This window comes from Triticum aestivum, chromosome 4A (genome assembly GCF_018294505.1).
Source record: "Triticum aestivum cultivar Chinese Spring chromosome 4A, IWGSC CS RefSeq v2.1, whole genome shotgun sequence".
NCBI classification, from domain to species: domain Eukaryota; kingdom Viridiplantae; phylum Streptophyta; class Magnoliopsida; order Poales; family Poaceae; genus Triticum; species Triticum aestivum.
The window spans coordinates 561,419,709-561,438,448 of NC_057803.1; the positions used below are offsets into that span (position 1 = coordinate 561,419,709).

General features: G+C 44.9%; 2 protein-coding genes across 4 annotated transcripts; one reads left to right on the plus strand and one right to left on the minus strand.

Moving 5' to 3' along the window:
* The first annotated feature begins 6,850 nt into the window (after positions 1-6,850).
* On the plus strand, positions 6,851-10,861 carry LOC123086970 (zinc finger BED domain-containing protein RICESLEEPER 2). Of its 3 annotated transcripts, none has more exons than XM_044508837.1 (2): positions 6,851-7,085; positions 8,342-10,861. In XM_044508837.1, the coding sequence occupies exons 1-2, from the start codon at positions 6,866-6,868 to the stop codon at positions 10,561-10,563; spliced, it is 2,442 nt and encodes an 813-aa protein (XP_044364772.1). In that variant the 5' UTR covers positions 6,851-6,865; the 3' UTR covers positions 10,564-10,861. The 3 variants fall into 3 exon arrangements, with proteins under 3 accessions (XP_044364772.1, XP_044364773.1, XP_044364774.1); XM_044508838.1 differs by having other exon boundaries at positions 6,931-7,089; XM_044508839.1 differs by lacking the exon at positions 6,851-7,085 and adding an exon at positions 7,132-7,646.
* A 1,057-nt stretch (positions 10,862-11,918) lies between these two features.
* On the minus strand, positions 11,919-17,831 carry LOC123086972 (uncharacterized). Its single transcript, XM_044508840.1, has 2 exons — positions 17,407-17,831; positions 11,919-12,582 (listed from the first exon to the last, which is right to left on the minus strand). The coding sequence occupies exons 1-2, from the start codon at positions 17,630-17,632 to the stop codon at positions 12,245-12,247; spliced, it is 564 nt and encodes a 187-aa protein (XP_044364775.1). The 5' UTR covers positions 17,633-17,831; the 3' UTR covers positions 11,919-12,244.
* Positions 17,832-18,740: the final 909 nt, after the last annotated feature.

Consider the following 18,740-nt stretch of genomic DNA (forward strand, 5'->3'; position numbering starts at 1 on the left):
GACCAAGAAATTTCTCTGGTCAATAACCAATAGTGGAACCTGGATGCCCATATTGGCTCCTACATATTCTACGAAGATCTTTATCGGTTGAACCGCATAACAACATACGTTGTTCCCTTTGTCATCAGTATGTTACTTACCCGAGATTCGATCATCGGTATCTCAATACCTAGTTCAATCTCGTTACCGGCAAGTCTCTTTACTCGTTCTGTAATATATCATCCCGCAACTAACTCATTAGTTATAATGCTTGCAAGGCTTATAGTGATGTGCATTATCGAGTGGGCCCAGAGATACCTCTCCGACAATCGGAGTGACAAATCCTATTCTCGAAATACGCCAACTCAACAAGTACCTTCGGAGACACCTGTAGAGCACCTTTATAATCACCTGGTTACATCGTGACGTTTGGTAGCACACAAAGTGTTCCTCCGGTAAATGGGAGTTGCATAATCTCATAGTCAAAGGAACATGTATAAGTCATGAAGAAAGCAATAGCAACATACTAAACGATCAAGTGCTAAGCTAACGGAATGGGTCAAGTCAATCACATCATTCTCTAATGATGTGATCCCGTTAATCAAACTAGCTGAATGCCCGTGCGTTGCCATGGAATAAACAAAGTTTACACCAAAATGTATGTCGTTCTTGATGGCATGTGGTTTCCATTTATACATCGATAAGATGCAATTCTCAGTCACTTCTTACATCATTAACAATTGTGATGTCTCCTTAGCAACATCTTAGCATGTCCCCTCGTACCCATCAACTTCCATTTTCTTCAACTCCCGTCTCTAGCATTGCTATTGCTTAAATGGGATATCATCTAGCGAGACATAACATCATGGTCTATCTCTAATTCACAATGCAAACACTTCTCGTCTATCACCTGAAATAATGGTAAGTCAATGACAATGACAATGTCTCCTTAGCAACAACTTTAGCCCGATCCCTCACACCGACCGACTTCCATTCTCTTTAACCCCCTTGATCTAGCATTGGCATTTCTTAAAAGGGCTACCATCTATGGAGAGATACCAACATGTTGTACCTCTGATTTAAAATCAGAACACTTATCATCTGTCATGGGATATAATGATAGTCCAGTGACAATGACAATGTCCCCTTATTCTTCAATGACAACAAAGAAACACTTTTGTACTTGTGAGAAACATAAACAGAAATACGGTTTTGAGAAAATCAAACTAAAACAACAGCATGATTAACTAAACTGGCCCTTTCCTTAAAATTCTCCTATTTATTGTGTCGCATGGTGACTTGCGGTGTACAAATTTAACTATAATAGATAGTTAGTGAGAACACTTAAACGAAGTCTCTTCGCTGGACGTCTCACTCACTACTCCCCACGACCATTGAAAAAACACATGGAAGCAAGCCCCCTCAAGCAGCTCTGTCGGTGAGGTCTGCCATATCTAAGAAGATCAAGGGAAAAGCTAGACAATCCTCCATGGTCGATCCCTTTCTCATCCTCCTCCGGCACCCCTCGTAAGTTGGGCCCGCCGACAACATCGAAATGGAGATGACAAGCTAATACTTGTTCTCCCATCGTCCTTCCTACTGGCCAGGAATTTTTCCTCTCCATCTACTTCCCCACCGTTTGTTGTTGTAGACCCCTAACTCCAATGAACTCTTTAGACATTGGAACAAATACCAATATTTATTCCCCTATTACTTTATAAATATCACTACACAACTAAACGTTTCAGATTACTATCCCTAGGCAAAGTAAAATTTTGATCTAAATGCAACATTTGTACGATTAATGTCTCAAATCCAAATGAAGGACCAGTTCACATCTTTTGAAACTTACAGAAATTGTGGTTTGACCATATCTTGCCCCTCTATTTTTAACAGATAAATAAGAAAAGCCTCTAGTAATTTAGAAACAGCATGCTCTTGATTATCCATGCTTCCCTAGTATTTTCAACTGTTCCAACGAAATGTACAATGTATTTTTACTTGTTTTTGGTTGTACAACAGTACAATATTACAGTGCCCTCAAACAGTACAATATTACACGCCCCATCCAAACTTTGCTAATCCTATCAGCCTGGGCGATGACCAAAAGATCATGGGCTGGTTTGTTATATCCTCTACCCACTTTCTGAATTTGCAGGATGCAAAGTGGCTGTGACGTGGACCTGGTTTCTCTACACACTGCATGGATCTTGTACGCAGCATCCTGGTCAATGTTAACTTTGGTGATTACTACATAACAATCAGATCCAGACATTATAGAAAGTATCAGCAATGCATACCAACCTAGATCTATGCATCAAGCATTATATCCCTGAGCCGATCAGCAAAACCATATATTTTGAAAAGCTGAAATTATTTAGTGCAATCGTAGTGTGTTCTTTTAAATATCATCCGACACACTAATCCAAGACTTTTGTTGATACCTCCTTTCATTTCTCACACTAAACGACTGAAACATATAAGCAAAATACAAATAATTACTCAACCTGTTGCACGTATACATTGTTTTGTTCTCATATTTGCACTGCTCGTCTAACGATGCAATGGTTCTTGAACCCAAACATTATATCCAAATCATAATATGAATAAAAATGGAATGAAATATACCAGAATTAATTCTAGGTCGTAAATAAGAATTAGTAAATGTGTCGTGCACCAACATCATATCAAGTTGCATATAAGAAAAATTCTTCATAAATATGAAAATCCAGGTTTCGTCACTTATCAGGGTATCGTCTTGAATGCACTGTGTTTCTTTATATCAGTGTCAGAACAACCTTCAACCAAACAGTGCACATTGTAAGGCATAAATAAAGACCGAGTTTCCCAATGTGTTTTGAGTTTTCCAATCAAACTTCAGTCATAAGCTTCTCTCCATTATGGCTAAATGTAGCCACCAGAAGATTGCAATTCATAATCTTCTGACACTCAAAAATCACAGCCCTGACCACTTGCAGTCCCTATCCACTTGGGGCAAGATATTGGATTAGTGTGTTGGATCATATTTTTAAAAACGCACAACAGTGGACACTACCTGTGTCCACTTGCAGTCCATGCGGTCGACACTACCTGTCCACTGGTAAGGTGTGCATGCAAAAACGTGTCAGACGCCGTCCTCGCACACTCTTAGTCCCGGTGTTCCTGGGATAATGAGGCCCTAACAGGACAAGTTTTTGCATGACCGTCAGATTGCATCACCTGCCACGATATTGTGGTTACATACCTGGCAACAAATAAGGGTATGAGTGAACAAGGTTTTATTGAAGCGATTAAGAAATAGAATAACAGAAGCAATGGTCCCTTTAATCGACCAGAAAAGCTAAATAGAAACCTCAATGATTTTTTGTAAAGTAAGGCAGGAGCACTGCCCATTCTATTAGCAGGAAAGAAAAGGTCTTGGTTACTTAGCCTAGATCATCACTAATAACCCTGACAACATTTAACAAATATGAACACCTGACATGCAATGCAATGCTGGTCGGCTTTGTTTCTAACTCCTTTTCTCCTCCAGGGAATCGACATCCTTTAGTTTCTGTATATTGCCGAAGGCTCTTTTTTTTAGTACTGACACCTGAGACACACCTTAGTTTTTATCTCCAATTTGCAACTTGGCAAGAAATTGAATAAGCCTAAAAAATCAAGAATTACAACATCATGATGTCTATTGATCAATCTAGGCACTCTAAAAATCTACAAAAAAATCTGATGCCTTAACTGTGTAATCACCTAAATAAAAACATTGCTTTGTTGCTAGGATAATCCTGCTAGTACAACCATAGTTGTTAGGATAATCACCTTGCTGACCAACCTTCGTGAGGTCCTTCCTGAATCTGGTCTGCTATAAAATATTAAAATATACCCTTATGTTCATAATATTCAGAACTTTCAAGTGGAAAAAACTCCTAGCATTTGCTGAATAAAACAAAACCTGGCATACAAGAACGTTCATGCTTCTAGGACTGAAGGGATATATACCATAGGTATGAATTTATGTAGTTTCTTTCGAAACATGTGTCAATTAAACACAGCTTATGCAGACACATCCTGAACATTTCACAGATTAGCCTAAATAAAAGCATCCATCACAACAGTGTGATAATGTTCTGTCATGAAGTTCAGATAGCAAGAAAACAATGTATCATATCCATATTAGCTCAAGACAAATGCAGAAATAAGGAGAATAGCTTCAGGTGAGGAGTTAAAGTAATATTAAGATATGATTCACATACGTATTCCAGATGCAGCCGTTGACCATGAAGGTATGGAATTTTGTTGAGTCATAAATATCATTGGTGGAAGGAAGAAGAGAGCATGAAGGCACGCTGATGTTGCAATGAACCGGACCCTTTAACAGATAACATCAATGAGCACTTGAGCATAGAAATTGAATGTGAAATCTTGCCATAAATAACGTAGTAGAAAATAAGGCAACCAATTTGACCAGTCCAAATCGACCATGGACAAGCCTGAAATTGTTGAACCTAGATGACCTGGCAAAAGAGGATTATAAGGGCAACGGTGTTGGGCAGAAATTAAAGATGGAAGCGCTTCATTAAGAAAAGATGAGAAGGGTCCCATCGCCTCCTATCTTGCTGCAACCGCATGCACGGGCCTTCCCACTAACAAAAGGCCCCAACGAGGCATACCTACGGAAGCGGCGACCTAGGTTTAGGGGTCGGATCCATCACTGCGCCGAATCATTGGAGCTCAACCCAGATCGTGGTGGGCCAAACCTGTTCTAGAACTGGTGAATGAACTGCTTGCCGATGACGACAACGGGGAAGAGGCTATGGGATCGGCTCAGAGCCCTACTGGTGGCAACTTTGCCTTCGAGCTAGCAAATCGGTGCCTCGCTGTCTCGCCTCCCGATGAAGTGGAGATGGAGATCGCAGGAGGGGAGACGAACTGCTCGCCGACGACGACAACGGGGAAGAGGCTATGGGATCGGCTCGGAGCCCTGCCGATGGCATCTTCGCCTTTGGGCTAGCAAATCGGTGCCTCGCCGTCTCGCCTCCCGATGAAGTGGAGGTGGAGATCGCGCGAGGGGAGGCGTGCGTGCCTATTTTGGGGGCTGGGTTCGACGGTTGTAAACGCTTAGGGGAGACTGCGTGCGTGGGTAAGCTGTTTCTTTTCTTCTTTGGTTTAAATCACTTTAAACCGGACGTGGGAGTGGAACTTCTACGATGATAAAAAAAATCGGCGGGATGCGAGAGGGTGGGAGCATGTATCGATAGGGATGGGAGGGGAGGTCGAACCATCACGACGTTCGATTATCCTTTAATAGTAGAGATGACAACTCATGTCTATGGCTAGGAAACTTAACCATCTTTGATTCAACGAGCTAGTCAAGTAGAGGCATACTAGTGACACTCTGTTTGTCTATGTATTCACACATGTATTATGTTTCTGGTTAATACAATTCTAGCATGAATAATAAATATTTATCACGAAATAAGGAAATAAATAATAACTTTATTATTGTCTCTAGGGCATATTTCCTTCAAATGTTTGGAGACCACCTCAAGATCTACGGCTCGTGGTTGTGAAACGCCTTTGTGGTGTTGTCTCAAGGGGAGAATAGGGTGAGCCTTTGTGACGTTGGTGTGGTGTTCTGATAACATCCGCCCCTTCAACGGTGACTAACTTCCCTCTTAAGAAAGTGAACATCGGGATACATCCTTGTCTCTCCGAGTCATGGTTATCCCTTAACCCTAACTCCATATTGTGATTATTTATCTTCTAGTCTTTACTTTACATGTTATTATGCTTGCTCACCTTGCCACTTGGTGTTGTTGAATATATTGTTTAACACTAGATTCACCTTACCAATTGTTAGACTCACTTTCATATTTCGCATTGTTGCCTAAAATTGCTAAGTTCTTCCTCTGTAAACTAATATAAGAGCGTTTAGATCTAAACGCTCTTATATTAGTTTACAGAGGGAGTAACAATTAAGTATTAACTTAAGAGCATCTCCAACAACATTGCTATACCGAATTGCTAAAGATTAGGTATAGCAAGAAGAGAGATAAGCTTTAGCAAACACACTTTTTTTTTGCTCCAATGGCATTGCTATAAAATAAAATTTTAGCAATCCTCTCAATGACACGTGGGGACCGGTGCCAGACGCGGGTCAGCAGGAATTTAGGGGGGCGATGTGGTCCACTTGTCAATGGAACAAAGGGATGTAGGGGACCACAAAAACTGAACTGCTAAAAAATATAGCAAGTGCCTTTTAACTTTGCAAATATAAGTGTAGGAGCAAATATAGCAAGCTTTGTATTATTTTTCTTCAGTTTTTAGCAATCCTAACCAAATATACAAAGGCAAATATAAGTGTTGAAGATGCTCTAAACATGTAGAATTGACATTTTGTTATGGTGACAACGGCACCTAACAGGTGCCAGAGAAAGACCCAATGATCTTCCGCGGGGGTAGAAACACGTCACATGCATGTTGTTAAGAAAACACTAAAAAAATGTTGTCAAAAAAGAAAAGGCAATCCATATCCATCCGTGCAGATTAAAACCAAACGGGGGCTTTCGTGGTGTATGTGACAAACCAAAACTGCAACCTAATTAAATTCCTAATAAAGCCCAACCCTCCTTTTGTTGTGCTTGGCGGTATAGCTTGGCAAGGCCACGGCGAGGCGCAGATCAGCGGGCAGGCCCGTGCCCGCGGTGTTCGTTCGCGGCTCACCAAGCTCGAGCAACGCGAAACAGTCTCCGAGAATGCAGAGAAACGATTCCGCCGCAAGCCGGCCGACCCACCACGCGCCCCACCGACGGTGGCCCGGCCGGCAGCGGCACGGGTGCACCGATAACTGCCTCCCCGCCCGCGCGGCCCCGATGGGCCGGGACCCGTGATGAGCCCATCGAAACGTCACTCACTCCCCTCCTCCCCCCACCAAAGAAATTCTCCCCCAGTAACCTGCTACAAACGCCTCCCCCGTCCCGCACCTCCCCTCACCCCCCCGCAAAAACCAGATCTACAATCTCGCACTGCGCCTCGCTCGGCCTTGCGCTTCTTGGGCCGAGCCCTAGCTGGGGCGCCCCCGATCATCTCCTCCTCCCATCTCGCTCTCAGTAAGTAAGCTCCCAAAACTTTCCAAATCCCTCCCCTTTCCCGACTCAACCGCCCGTCGTCCTGCGCCGCGGGTTTTAATTTCCTTCCCGTTCCTCCTCGTCCAAGCTCAGATCTGAGCCCGTTTGGGCTCGTTTCGCTCGGATCTGCGCCGAGCTTCGGAAATTTCTGGGCTTTTTCCTTTCCGGGCGCGTTTGTTCAATCGCTGTTTGCTTGCGGGGGTTTCGTTCGCTCGCGCGGCCCGATTGGGCCGAGGGCGGGCCCTGCGAGGGATTGATTCATCTAGGGTTCGTTCGCTACGCAAAAAAAAGTTTGTTTTACCCATGGGGATTCTCCGCTCATGGCCCAAATCTTACTGTTGTGCGAGCCATGGCTTCTTGTGTCCAGTTCTTCCTGTGGAATGTTTTTCCATTCAGCGATCTCGTATGGAAGCGGGTAGGCGAGATTTATTATTCCGGCATTCGGCAGGCGCCATGGGGGAATCTGGAGGGACATCAGCTCGATTCGTGGGTCTGGGGAGCTACATGGAGGCGTGCAGACGCTGTACCTGTTTCTTTTGATCCGTAAGCTTTTGTGATTGCACAAACACGTGGAGCCATAAATTTTCAAGCATAAATTTGTGAACTTGAAGTCCTGTCTCTAGCCACTTCCAGCGTGAGTTTGATTGTGCTCCCATTAAACTTGTATATAGTTTTAAAAAGGAAAGAGCTTAAGCTAATATTCAGAAGGAACAGTGACCACTGAGGTTGTGGATGAACAAACTTCTCTGGAGCTGTTACCAATTTAATTGAGACAGACTACTAGAGCTACCATTTAACGGTGTTGGACCATCCTGGAGTAACTTAACTGGGATGGGGTGTCGTTTCCCAAAAGCTTCCTCTGAATGACAGTGGTTCATACTACTTAATAGCTTAGCTCAATACAAATTTGTGTATACGTCGTGCTTTTAAGCATTTTAACTGAGGCAGGCCAGCGAAACATACTTCTTTTGAAAGGCATATTAAAGGCTATGATTTCTTTTGTGTATTACTTCTTTTGACAGTGGTTCATTACATCATTGAACGAACCCTTTGCAGATTATTATTTAAATATAGAAATCTCGTAATATATCCATTCTTGTTTCTTATTTGTTACATGCATGCAAATGTAAAATAAACGTACCTGAAGAACTTGTAGAAGTTTATGGATCTTGCCTCACTACTACTCTAGAAAAACCGGTGCTCTGGCATCTGACTTTACCATGTTATATGTATGCCAGGTTTTGGGACTTCCAGCATGGCTGATGAAACTGGCAATGACAGTCAGATGTTCGAAGGTAATGAGATTGTTGACCCTGGTAATGAGGCAGTCCATGGTGATGAGGCAGTCCAAGGTGGCGAGTTGGTCGAAGTTGATGAACTAGCTCAAGGTGACGAGTTGGCTCAAGGCGAGGACTTAACACAGGGTGACGAATTGCTCCAAGGGAATGAGATGGCCATCACTGAGGTGGCCACTCCTCCAACCACGAGGCGCCGGAGAAAGAAGTCCCTGGTGTGGGAGCACTTCACTATTGAAGATGCTGCTGGAGGGGCTACTCGGGCTTGCTGCAAACTTTGCAAGCAAACCTTTGCGTACAGCTCTGGTTCAAAAATTGCTGGGACTAGCCATCTCAAGAGGCACATCACCTTGGGTTCCTGTCCTAAGATAAAAGGCCAAGGGCATAAGCTAGCAATTACAATTGGGACTGACAATGATGGTGATGGTACTGTGGAGAGGCGGTCTAAGAGGCGTTACAGATATACTGGTTATGCGAATGCGTCTTTTGATCAAGACCGCAGTTATTCATACTTGGCAAAGATGATCATTTTGCATGACTATCCGCTCCACATTGTTCAACAACCAGCCTTCACTGCTTTTATTGATAGTCTGCAGCCTCGTTTCAGGGTTGTTGATGTTGATGCAATGGAGGTGGAGGTTTATGCTGTTTATCAGAAAGAAAAAGAGAACCTTTTGCAAGCATTCAGCGCTATGCCTGGAAGGATCAGCCTCACCATTGGATTGTGGACAACTAGTCAAACTCTTGGCTATGTTTCAGTTTCTGGGCAGTTCATTGACTCTGAATGGAAATTACATCGAAGAATGCTTAGCTTCATGATGGTGTCTTCGCCTCATTCGGACAATGCACTTAGTGAAGCTATTAGCTCAAGCCTTACTGACTGGGGTATGAAGGAGAAGCTATTTACCATCACGTTGGATAATGATTCCTTATCTCATGACATCTACAGTGCAAATCTGAGAGATCAGCTCTCCAGTAAGAATAACCTCATGCTTAAGGGTCAGCTATTTGTTGTGAGGTGCTATGCCCATATCCTGGATGCGGCTGCACAAGATGTCATTGCTTTAATCCACGGTGTCATCTACAGCATCCGCGAAAGCATAAAGTTCATAAAAGCTTCTCCTAGTCGTGAGGAAAAGTTTGCTGAGATTGCTCTGCAGCTGGAGATCCCCAGTACGAAGACCCTTTGTCTGGATGTTACAACCCAGTGGAACACAACCTATCTGATGCTCTTGGCTGCCTTGGATTATAGGCAGGCTTTCATTACACTAGAAACAGTTGATGAAAACTACAATGAAGCACCTTCAGCTGAGGACTGGAAAAAAATTGAGGCTGCCTGCAATTACTTGAGGCTGCTCTATGACTCGGCTCATAGCATCATGGCAGCAGGAAACCCAACCTCAAACATTTTCTTCCATGAAGCTTGGAAACTGCAGCTAGAGCTGGGAAATGGTTCAGCACACGAAGATCCAATTTTCAGTAGCATCGCCAAAGACATGTATGAGAGGTTTGACAAATACTGGAAAGATTGCAACCTTGTGTTAGCTGTTGCTGTTGTGATGGATCCACGTTTTAAGATGAAGCTTGTTGAGTTCAGTTACTCAAAGATTTACGGCGTTGAGGCTGCAAAGTATGTTAAGGTGGTAAATGATTCGGTGCATGACCTTTTTAAGGATTATGTGGCACAGCCGCTCCCCTTAACACCGGCCTATGCTGAACAAGGGAAAACTGATAATGCTACTGCCAATGGGAACAACACCCAAGCAACTCAACCTTCAACTGGTGATGGCCTTCAAGACTTTGATATATATCTTTCTGAGATTGCTACAACCCAGCCCTCAAAATCTGAGCTAGAGCAGTACCTGGACGAGTCTCTTACTCCTCGCATCCAAGAGTTCGACATTCTCAATTGGTGGAAGCTCAACATGCAGAAGTATCCGACGCTCTCAAAGATGGCGCGGGATATCTTGGCCATCCCAGTGTCCATGGTGACCGGCGGCACCTCTATATTTTCTGCAGGAACAGGGTGCCATGTGCTCGACGACTACAGAAGCTCGCTCCGTCCGGAAATCGTGGAGGCGCTCGTCTGTGCAAAGGACTGGCTTCCGAATTCGACCGCCGCACCGGAGGCCGTGCCGGGCTCTGGGCTTCTCAAGATGGACTAGGCTCGCTTCCTTTGCTGAAGCATGCATATATATCTTCTGGTGCCTGTGAGTGGTCCTTTAACCGTAGTCGTATTTTAGGCAGAGTTTGTGGACTGGCTGCGATCGATGATTTCATTGGAATCTGTCCTAGAATGTAATTTGTCGTGTAGAACTCTGTTAACTCCTCATCCATGCTGTTATGTCCGCCCCTTCCTTGTGTTGTAATACGTGACCAGAGATGTTATCTCACGTTGCTAGGGATGTGTATGGCCCTACAAGCAACGTAATGTACCAGCCGGTGGATTGTGTTTGTGCTTCAGTTTTTTTTGTGTGTGGTTGTGATGACTTTGGTGGAGTTAGCTCTAGCATTTGGTTTCTCTCACTTTCTACCCATGTAAATTCTTCCACGGATCCCATAATTATCATCCGGTTCGCCTGTTCTTGCTCGTCCTGCTCCGGCTCTTGGAGCCACCGGCTAGATAGCCGGGGGGGGGGGGGGGGGGGGGGCAGAGACCATTAGGAAGCAGGTTTTGCCTTCTACAACAAGGCCTCAGGTCCTCAGGTTTGGCCTTCTTGTTTATGTGTGTTGTACATTCGATTTTCCATCAGGCTGATGCCCTCCGTTTCAATTTGAACTGTCAAAACGTCTTATATTTAGAAAGAGAGGGAGTATTACCCTAATTCAATCCCTGGAGGGAACTTAATTGTTTGTCTATTTGATGATTTCGGTCACGGCTGAACACCACATTAGTTAGAAACTGCTACAGAAGAGAAGACAGAGATCGCTATGTTTGGCCGTAATATCCCAGATGTGTTTAGCCTGCACTGCTAGAACCCATGGCTACTGTAGCTTCACTGTCCAGCAATACCATCATACTAACTCACAAAAGAACAATCTTCACTATCCAATATTTCCTTCCAAATTTTGATTCTTTGTCTGAAGGTAGCTTTAGAAATATGCTGATTCAACGAAATAGTTTGTGCAGAGAATATACTACTCCGTATTTTACTACACTTTGCTAAGTACAGAGAAGATGATTTTGCTACGCTTCCGCATGTTCAGAGAAGATGAATTTGCTATTTGCCACAATTTCATCGTGTTATTTACATAGGCAACTCGTGCGTAAATAATGAGTTAATATGTGCTCATGCATAAACTGTCAATCAATGCAATGCAATGCAATTCTAGTTGTGAGAGGACTTGGCCTAGCCCTAGTTGCTTTTGCATGCGCTTAAATGATGTTGTCCGGAGATGTACACATATTGTTGCCGAAATTTCTTGGTGTGACAAGTTGTAATCTGCTAGCAATTTTCTGAATTGCTTTGCAAACTCTGCTCCTGGTACTGAGATCTTGTTTTGGCTGTGATCCTCATACTTCATAAAATCTTACCAAACAAAGCCTCGGCTCAGCATATCTCAGTAGATACACACGTCACCATACAACATCTCATCTTGCATGTCTCAACATGAGAAGATGCTATTAAATACTTACATCATCGCAGTTGTATATACACAAACTTGCTCTGGTCTGGTCAACATGTCTCGGGAGAGAATAGCCATACCAGAGTGAGGAGACTGTCTATCAAACACGCCTATAATCTACAACATGTATGTGTTTCATCAATGCTATACGCCATACGGGAGGCGAAAGCAGCACCTCCAGTTGATCTTTACATTCTCTTGAAGGACCGAACTGATCGTTCATCTCCTATCACTCGTGTCTTCTTCCTGCACGCACTTGCCGGACGGTGTGCCGCCGTGCTGCAGCCGTATCACCCCTGTTGTGTAGGTGCGGACGCCGCCGTCCGATGAAGATAGCCGGAGGCCGTGAGAGGAGCCGCGACCGCCCCCGACGCGGCACGCGGAGTCCGGCGGAAGCTCCAGCACCTTGACTGAGCATGCAGTCTCTAGGCTCGGTGTAGCGTGGAGCCGGGACGGGAGCTCTATGGAGAAATTGCCGTACTCATTTGTTGTTGCAAACGCAGAGTTAGCCATCGTGTTGGGACCTTCGGTTGCGCAGGTTACTGCCACCTTACTACCTGCTTGGGCCAAAGAAAAAGAAACACAGAGTATGAGGATATTTTTCTTCAGTGCGTAGTTCTACTGCATTACCTTACATAAGAGGGTAGTGAAAAACTCATTACAGCCTTGTGAAAATTGAAAAAAAAATTCAGCAAATACTACTACCTCTATCCAGATTTGTAAGGTGGACACGAGTTTTCAGGTCGTCAATTTAACTAGCGGAACATGTGTTATATGCTACTAAAAATATACTCCCTCCGATCCTGTTACCACGTATATAAGATTTGTTTGATGTCAAACTTCGTAAAATTTGACCAATTTTGTAGAAAAAATATTAACATTCACAATACAAAAGCAATATCATTAGATGCGACATGAATTTAATTTTTCATATTTTTTAAACTTTAGTATTATAGATCTTGATTTTTTTTCGTATAAATATGGTCAAACTTTACGAAGTTTGACTTCAGTCAATTCTTATATACAAAGTAAAAATGACTAGAGTGATTGTGTTCGTCACCAAATAAATTTTCTAAACATATGCTACCGTACATGCTACAACGACTCAGGGGGGGTATTGATCCTCAAAGCATATGCATATATTTAAATATTGACGCAGAAAGATAAACTGGCTGAAACAAAAAAAATATTTTTATGCATATTTTAAATATTGACGCAGAAAGCTAAACTGGCTGAAACAAAAAATAATATTTTTTGACCACGGCACACCATACGGAATAGCTGGCTTATTCCACGCCTCCTTAGTGAGAATCCCAGATATATTCGATCCACGCAGGAGTCGAACTCTGGTCGCCGGGAGAACCACTGTGATCCCAGCCATTGGGCTACTGCCCCGTTCTCAGGGGGGGTATTGATCCTCAAAGCATATGCATATATTTAAATATTGACGCAGAAAGATAAACTGGCTGAAACAAAAAAAATATTTTTTATGCATATTTTAAATATTGACGCAGAAAGCTAAACTGGCTGAAACAAAAAATAATATTTTTTGACCACGGCACACCATACGGAATAGCTGGCTTATTCCACGCCTCCTTAGTGAGAATCCCAGATATATTCGATCCACGCAGGAGTCGAACTCTGGTCGCCGGGAGAACCACTGTGATCCCAGCCATTGGGCTACTGCCCCGTTCTCAGGGGGGGTATTGATCCTCAAAGCATATGCATATATTTAAATATTGACGCAGAAAGATAAACTGGCTGAAACAAAAAAAATATTTTTATGCATATTTTAAATATTGACGCAGAAAGCTAAACTGGCTGAAACAAAAAATAATATTTTTTGACCACGGCACACCATACGGAATAGCTGGCTTATTCCACGCCTCCTTAGTGAGAATCCCAGATATATTCGATCCACGCAGGAGTCGAACTCTGGTCGCCGGGAGAACCACTGTGATCCCAGCCATTGGGCTACTGCCCCGTTCTCAGGGGGGTATTGATCCTCAAAGCATATGCATATATTTAAATATTGACGCAGAAAGATAAACTGGCTGAAACAAAAAAAATATTTTTATGCATATTTTAAATATTGACGCAGAAAGCTAAACTGGCTGAAACAAAAAATAATATTTTTTGACCACGGCACACCATACGGAATAGCTGGCTTATTCCACGCCTCCTTAGTGAGAATCCCAGATATATTCGATCCACGCAGGAGTCGAACTCTGGTCGCTGGGAGAACCACTGTGATCCCAGCCATTGGGCTACTACCCCGTTCTCAACTGGCTAAAACAAATTCGACTTAAGTTTTTTCTTAGAAGTAATTCGAGTTAAGTTTTTTTTTTTGAGACACAATTTGAGTTAAGTATATGGTCTAGGGGGGCGGAGACACAACCTGGGCATACCGAGCCACGGCCCAGCGGCCGCACGCAGGCCACGTTTAGCATTCTATACGGTCTAATAAGCAGGCCCAGGCCTAGTGGGATCCTGCCGCTGGCCATGGTCTAGTCAAGATTTTTTTTAGGTATAGTCTTCAAGATCTTTGTATAGGAAAGAAATAGTACAATGGTAAAGAGAACCACCATGTGGTTATATGGTTAGAAGGGTAGTTGTGGTAGTGCGATTGTTTTCATGAGATTTCCTAATGCCCTACATGTCTAGCACAAAATGATGCATGTGTTCGGTAGTGGAAACATTCGCGAGAAAGTGGCCATCAAGGATCTGGACATCGACGGGTTTTGGTCTCCTCTCGGAGATCTCAGCTTTTGGTGGCGCTACTGGATATCTAGATCGGAATTGATCCGATCGAACACGCCCTCATCTTCGGCTAGAGAGGCTTCATGAGGGCGTGGCGTGAAGCTTCACCATCTTGCCGGTGCCATGGGACATGTCTAAGTATAGATTTTCACGGTGTTGACAGAGGTGAAGAAAGTCATGGTGGCTGCGATTGGAGACTTGTACTGACGAAGATGATTTTTGGTTGCGTTGAAGAATGGTGGCATAGGTTTTTTCTGTGTGTCGGGTGTTGAGTACTTGCAGTTGCGGCTTTGGCAGGAGGGGGCGACAACACAGGTGGAAAGCATTTTGGGTGGTGCTCTCGAGTACCGAGCCGCGATTTCCAGGGATGAAATCCAAGGTATGGCCTTCATTGGTTGTACCTGGCAATGGCCTTGCTGAAGACATTGTTTGGGGACCTCGGTCTTTCTTCAGGGTGAAAACTCAAGATCCTTTATCGGGCAACGACAACGCTTCTGCATTGTTTCTTTTTTGGAGGCGTTGTTTTTGGAGGACCTGTTTTGCGGTTCGAGTGTTGTCTTTGCTGGTGGTTAGAGTGTTGTGTTGCAAGTGTTTCGTCACTACGACGGGGTCTTTGTTTTTATATTTCTCTCTTTTTTATTTTGCTTTTGGTTGTGTGCATCCTGAATGTATTTCAATATCTTGTTGGTGCGGACGTTGGGTGTAATTGATATCTTCGTGATATTAATACATCCCTCTTAAAAAAACTGTGCAAGATGATCAAAGGCATCTGAATCTCAGCAAATAGTTCCCGCAAAAAAAAAAGAATCTTAGCAAATAATACACGGCCACTCCGCAAAATACAAACCACCGAAAATGAAGGTGGCAAACATATAATGACGCTGGCACCTTGCATTGCAAGCGCACTCTTGAGACGATGTAATGGGTGAATAATCAAGGCGCTGGGTGGTGATAGCAAAGCACGTCTCCAGTCTCCACGACGACGTGACCCCGGGCGCCCCGAAACCCCATGTCGGATGCCCTTGTTCCCGAGCACCTAAAGCGGCTTTGGAGAATCAATCCCTTTTAGCCCGTGCTGATAGCAAATGCGGTTTGCCACGCGTGGTGTTGTGTTCCTTGACCAAACATATCTGCTCTGCCATACCAAATCAGCTACTACTACTAGTATTATCTGCCCATGACGCTAGTGGGTTATCGTGTGCTTCCTCTTGGCTACTACGAGGTGCTAATGGGGTTGACTCGAGATAAAAAAAAGTGGGGAATTAGGCCAACAAAACATGGCCGCGAGCGTGACCTCTTGAGATAAAGTTTCTTCTCTCTGGTAGAGGGAGAAGATGGAGTGCCAAATTGGCATAACGCAAGCCTGCAACTCCGGTACAGCAAAGTGCTCTGTCTAGGCGATAAACCCCACATGACCAGAATTTGTTCCGAAGCAGCTCCGGTACAGCAAAATGCTCTGCTTTTTTGCTTTGAACGTAAGCACTCCGTTTGGCAGAGAGGAGAGGAGGATGCTGCTCTGGCAAATTAAAGATGGTCGTCGTACATGAACTAACACAACGAGTACGCTTCTCGCCGCACATTGTACCGAAGCCGTTAAACCCAAACTTTGCTAACAGCAACATGGCACCGAACGGAACGCTGGCCGGCCTATCTACTTAGGCTGTGTAGGCCTGTAGTTGCGTTTCTAGCTAGGACTTGAACTTGTGAACTGCTTTCAACTGCGACCTGTACATGTGTGTGTTATCGACACGCATGACATCGACCTTCTGCCAACCTAAATCTCGACAGTACCTCGATGATTCCTCCGAGCACCGAGCTGCGCAATCTGGAGGTTAGGGGAGGAGGTTACAACGTCGCCCTGGCTACTCTACTTGCTCTGTCGCTTCGCTTCTTTTCTTTCCATTCTTCTCTCTCGGAAGGTCTTAATCGGCCGGCCAGCGACCGCGGCGACAGGGATCGTTCGTCTCTAAACAATTTCAATCATCGGTTTGGACGCAGGATCTTTTAGAATTCCTATTAAATATTTATGTGGAAAATTTAGAGATGGCACACTTGGCTGTCTGTGATCTCTGATGCTTCCGTTGGCATTTTAAACTGTTTACGGGACAGGACAGTGGGGCTTCCATCCAAATCCAAAAGTTTGTATACTTCTATTATTCAATCGCATGGCAACCGCTAGGCACATCCAACGGCCCAACTACTATAGTTTTTAGGCCTCCGGCCGGCCGATTGACGTGTTGAAATGTGCGAAATGATTAATAATCATGCATTGTTACGTGTTGAAATCGCAAGAGGAAGATGCTGGAAGAAGTGGTAACTATCAATGTGTCACGGCGACAGCTTTTCTCCTAATCCTTGGCCTTGGCAGAATTTTCTTGTTACGCAACACGTCAAGCAGTCACCAGATACAATCCTTTGACGTAAATATTGGCAAACCATTTGATATTGACCACGCAGACCTGAGTATAGTAACTAGCGATATGACCGACGAACGGGCTGTTTGAGTCTCATTCTTAGACACACAAGAAAGAGTGCGCATGGAACGAGCGGGAACAAAGAAGACGGCGAAGAGAAAGAAGAATCTTCCAGACTGAGTCGGTTACGAGCGAGCTACTACTAACCTGGCAGGTCGAAGGTGAGCAGGTCAGAGCCCGGCCGGAGGCAGAGCTGGCACGCGACCTGCCCGGACACCAGCACCGTCGAGACCGGCTCCTCGCCGTACCCGGCAATGCGCGCCAGCTCCGCCTGCGAGAAGTAGAGCTCCATGGGCGCTGCCGCGGCCGCCGCCGTGGCGAACAGCAGGAAGAGGAGGAGCAACGACGAGGCAGCCTCCGGTAGCAGCACCATGTCGGGCTATCGCGGCGGTCGAGATCCTTTGCTCCGCCGAGCTTGCCGTGGGTTTCGGCCGAACGATCGATGTGGTGGGGAGGAGAAGGAAGGGAGGGAAGACGACGTGGGTGCGCTTGGCCGGCTTGGGGGATGTTGGTTGGGTTGATCGGTTCGTCCGTCAACGACTATCGGAAGCGATGGTGTCATCTCGGTGTGGTGTGTTGTGGCCTGCATGTATATACGCGCGTCTCCGTGTGCGCGTGTTGGATTGGATGGGCCAGGCGACGAGTCCAGGCAGGTGGCCGGAGTGGTTCGGGTGTCGTCTGGTGGTTCGGGTGTACGTGTTGGCGACAACATAGATGTCCGACCATGGATTTGCTTTGCTCTATGGGGCTGCTCACCTGTTGTATTGGTTATCTTTTTTTACGGCTTAGATATGCTTGGCATGATTGTCGTTCGTACGCGGCGGTCAACTATTGTGGTGATTCAACGGATTTAATTTTGCAGGTGTTTCAGTGGTTGGATTTCTCGATGCTGTCCATTGTCGGCAATTCAATGATGATAAATTCAGTCACGGCTCCGGCAAGGATTTTAGGGCATATAGCCATTAGTCATAGTTGACGGTCTTACGGGTGTCTCATCTTGTCGGTTACCGGCCCAAGGTCCCTGGGCCGATTCCGCCCTGTGCTATCATGCCGGCCCATGGACCCTCTAGGCTACAGAGTCCCTTGTTTCAAGCGTCAAGGCTTCCAGAGTCTTCTTGTTGTTCGCCATGAGCCGTCCAAAGTGTTACAGGATGGAACCGGCAAAGGGGTTCTCTTCCGTCCCACCTGGCCGCGAGTCGACATGGTGGGATGTTCCTTAACCGCGACACCGTTAGTAGCCCATGAACAGGTCTTCAAGCTTGGTTGCACCTCGGGCCATCCAAGCTACACGTCGCCCTCGGTCACTAGGTTTGACCGGGTCAACGAACCATTCCCCTAACAGTGTCTTCATTGAGCCGACCTCCATCCGTGAAGATGCATTCGAAGTGGCACGAACCACCTCAGATTTGAATTTGTTGATCAAGATTGCCACCCTCCGCAAAAAATAGTTTTCCCGCCAAGCCGGCTTATGCGAGCCGTTT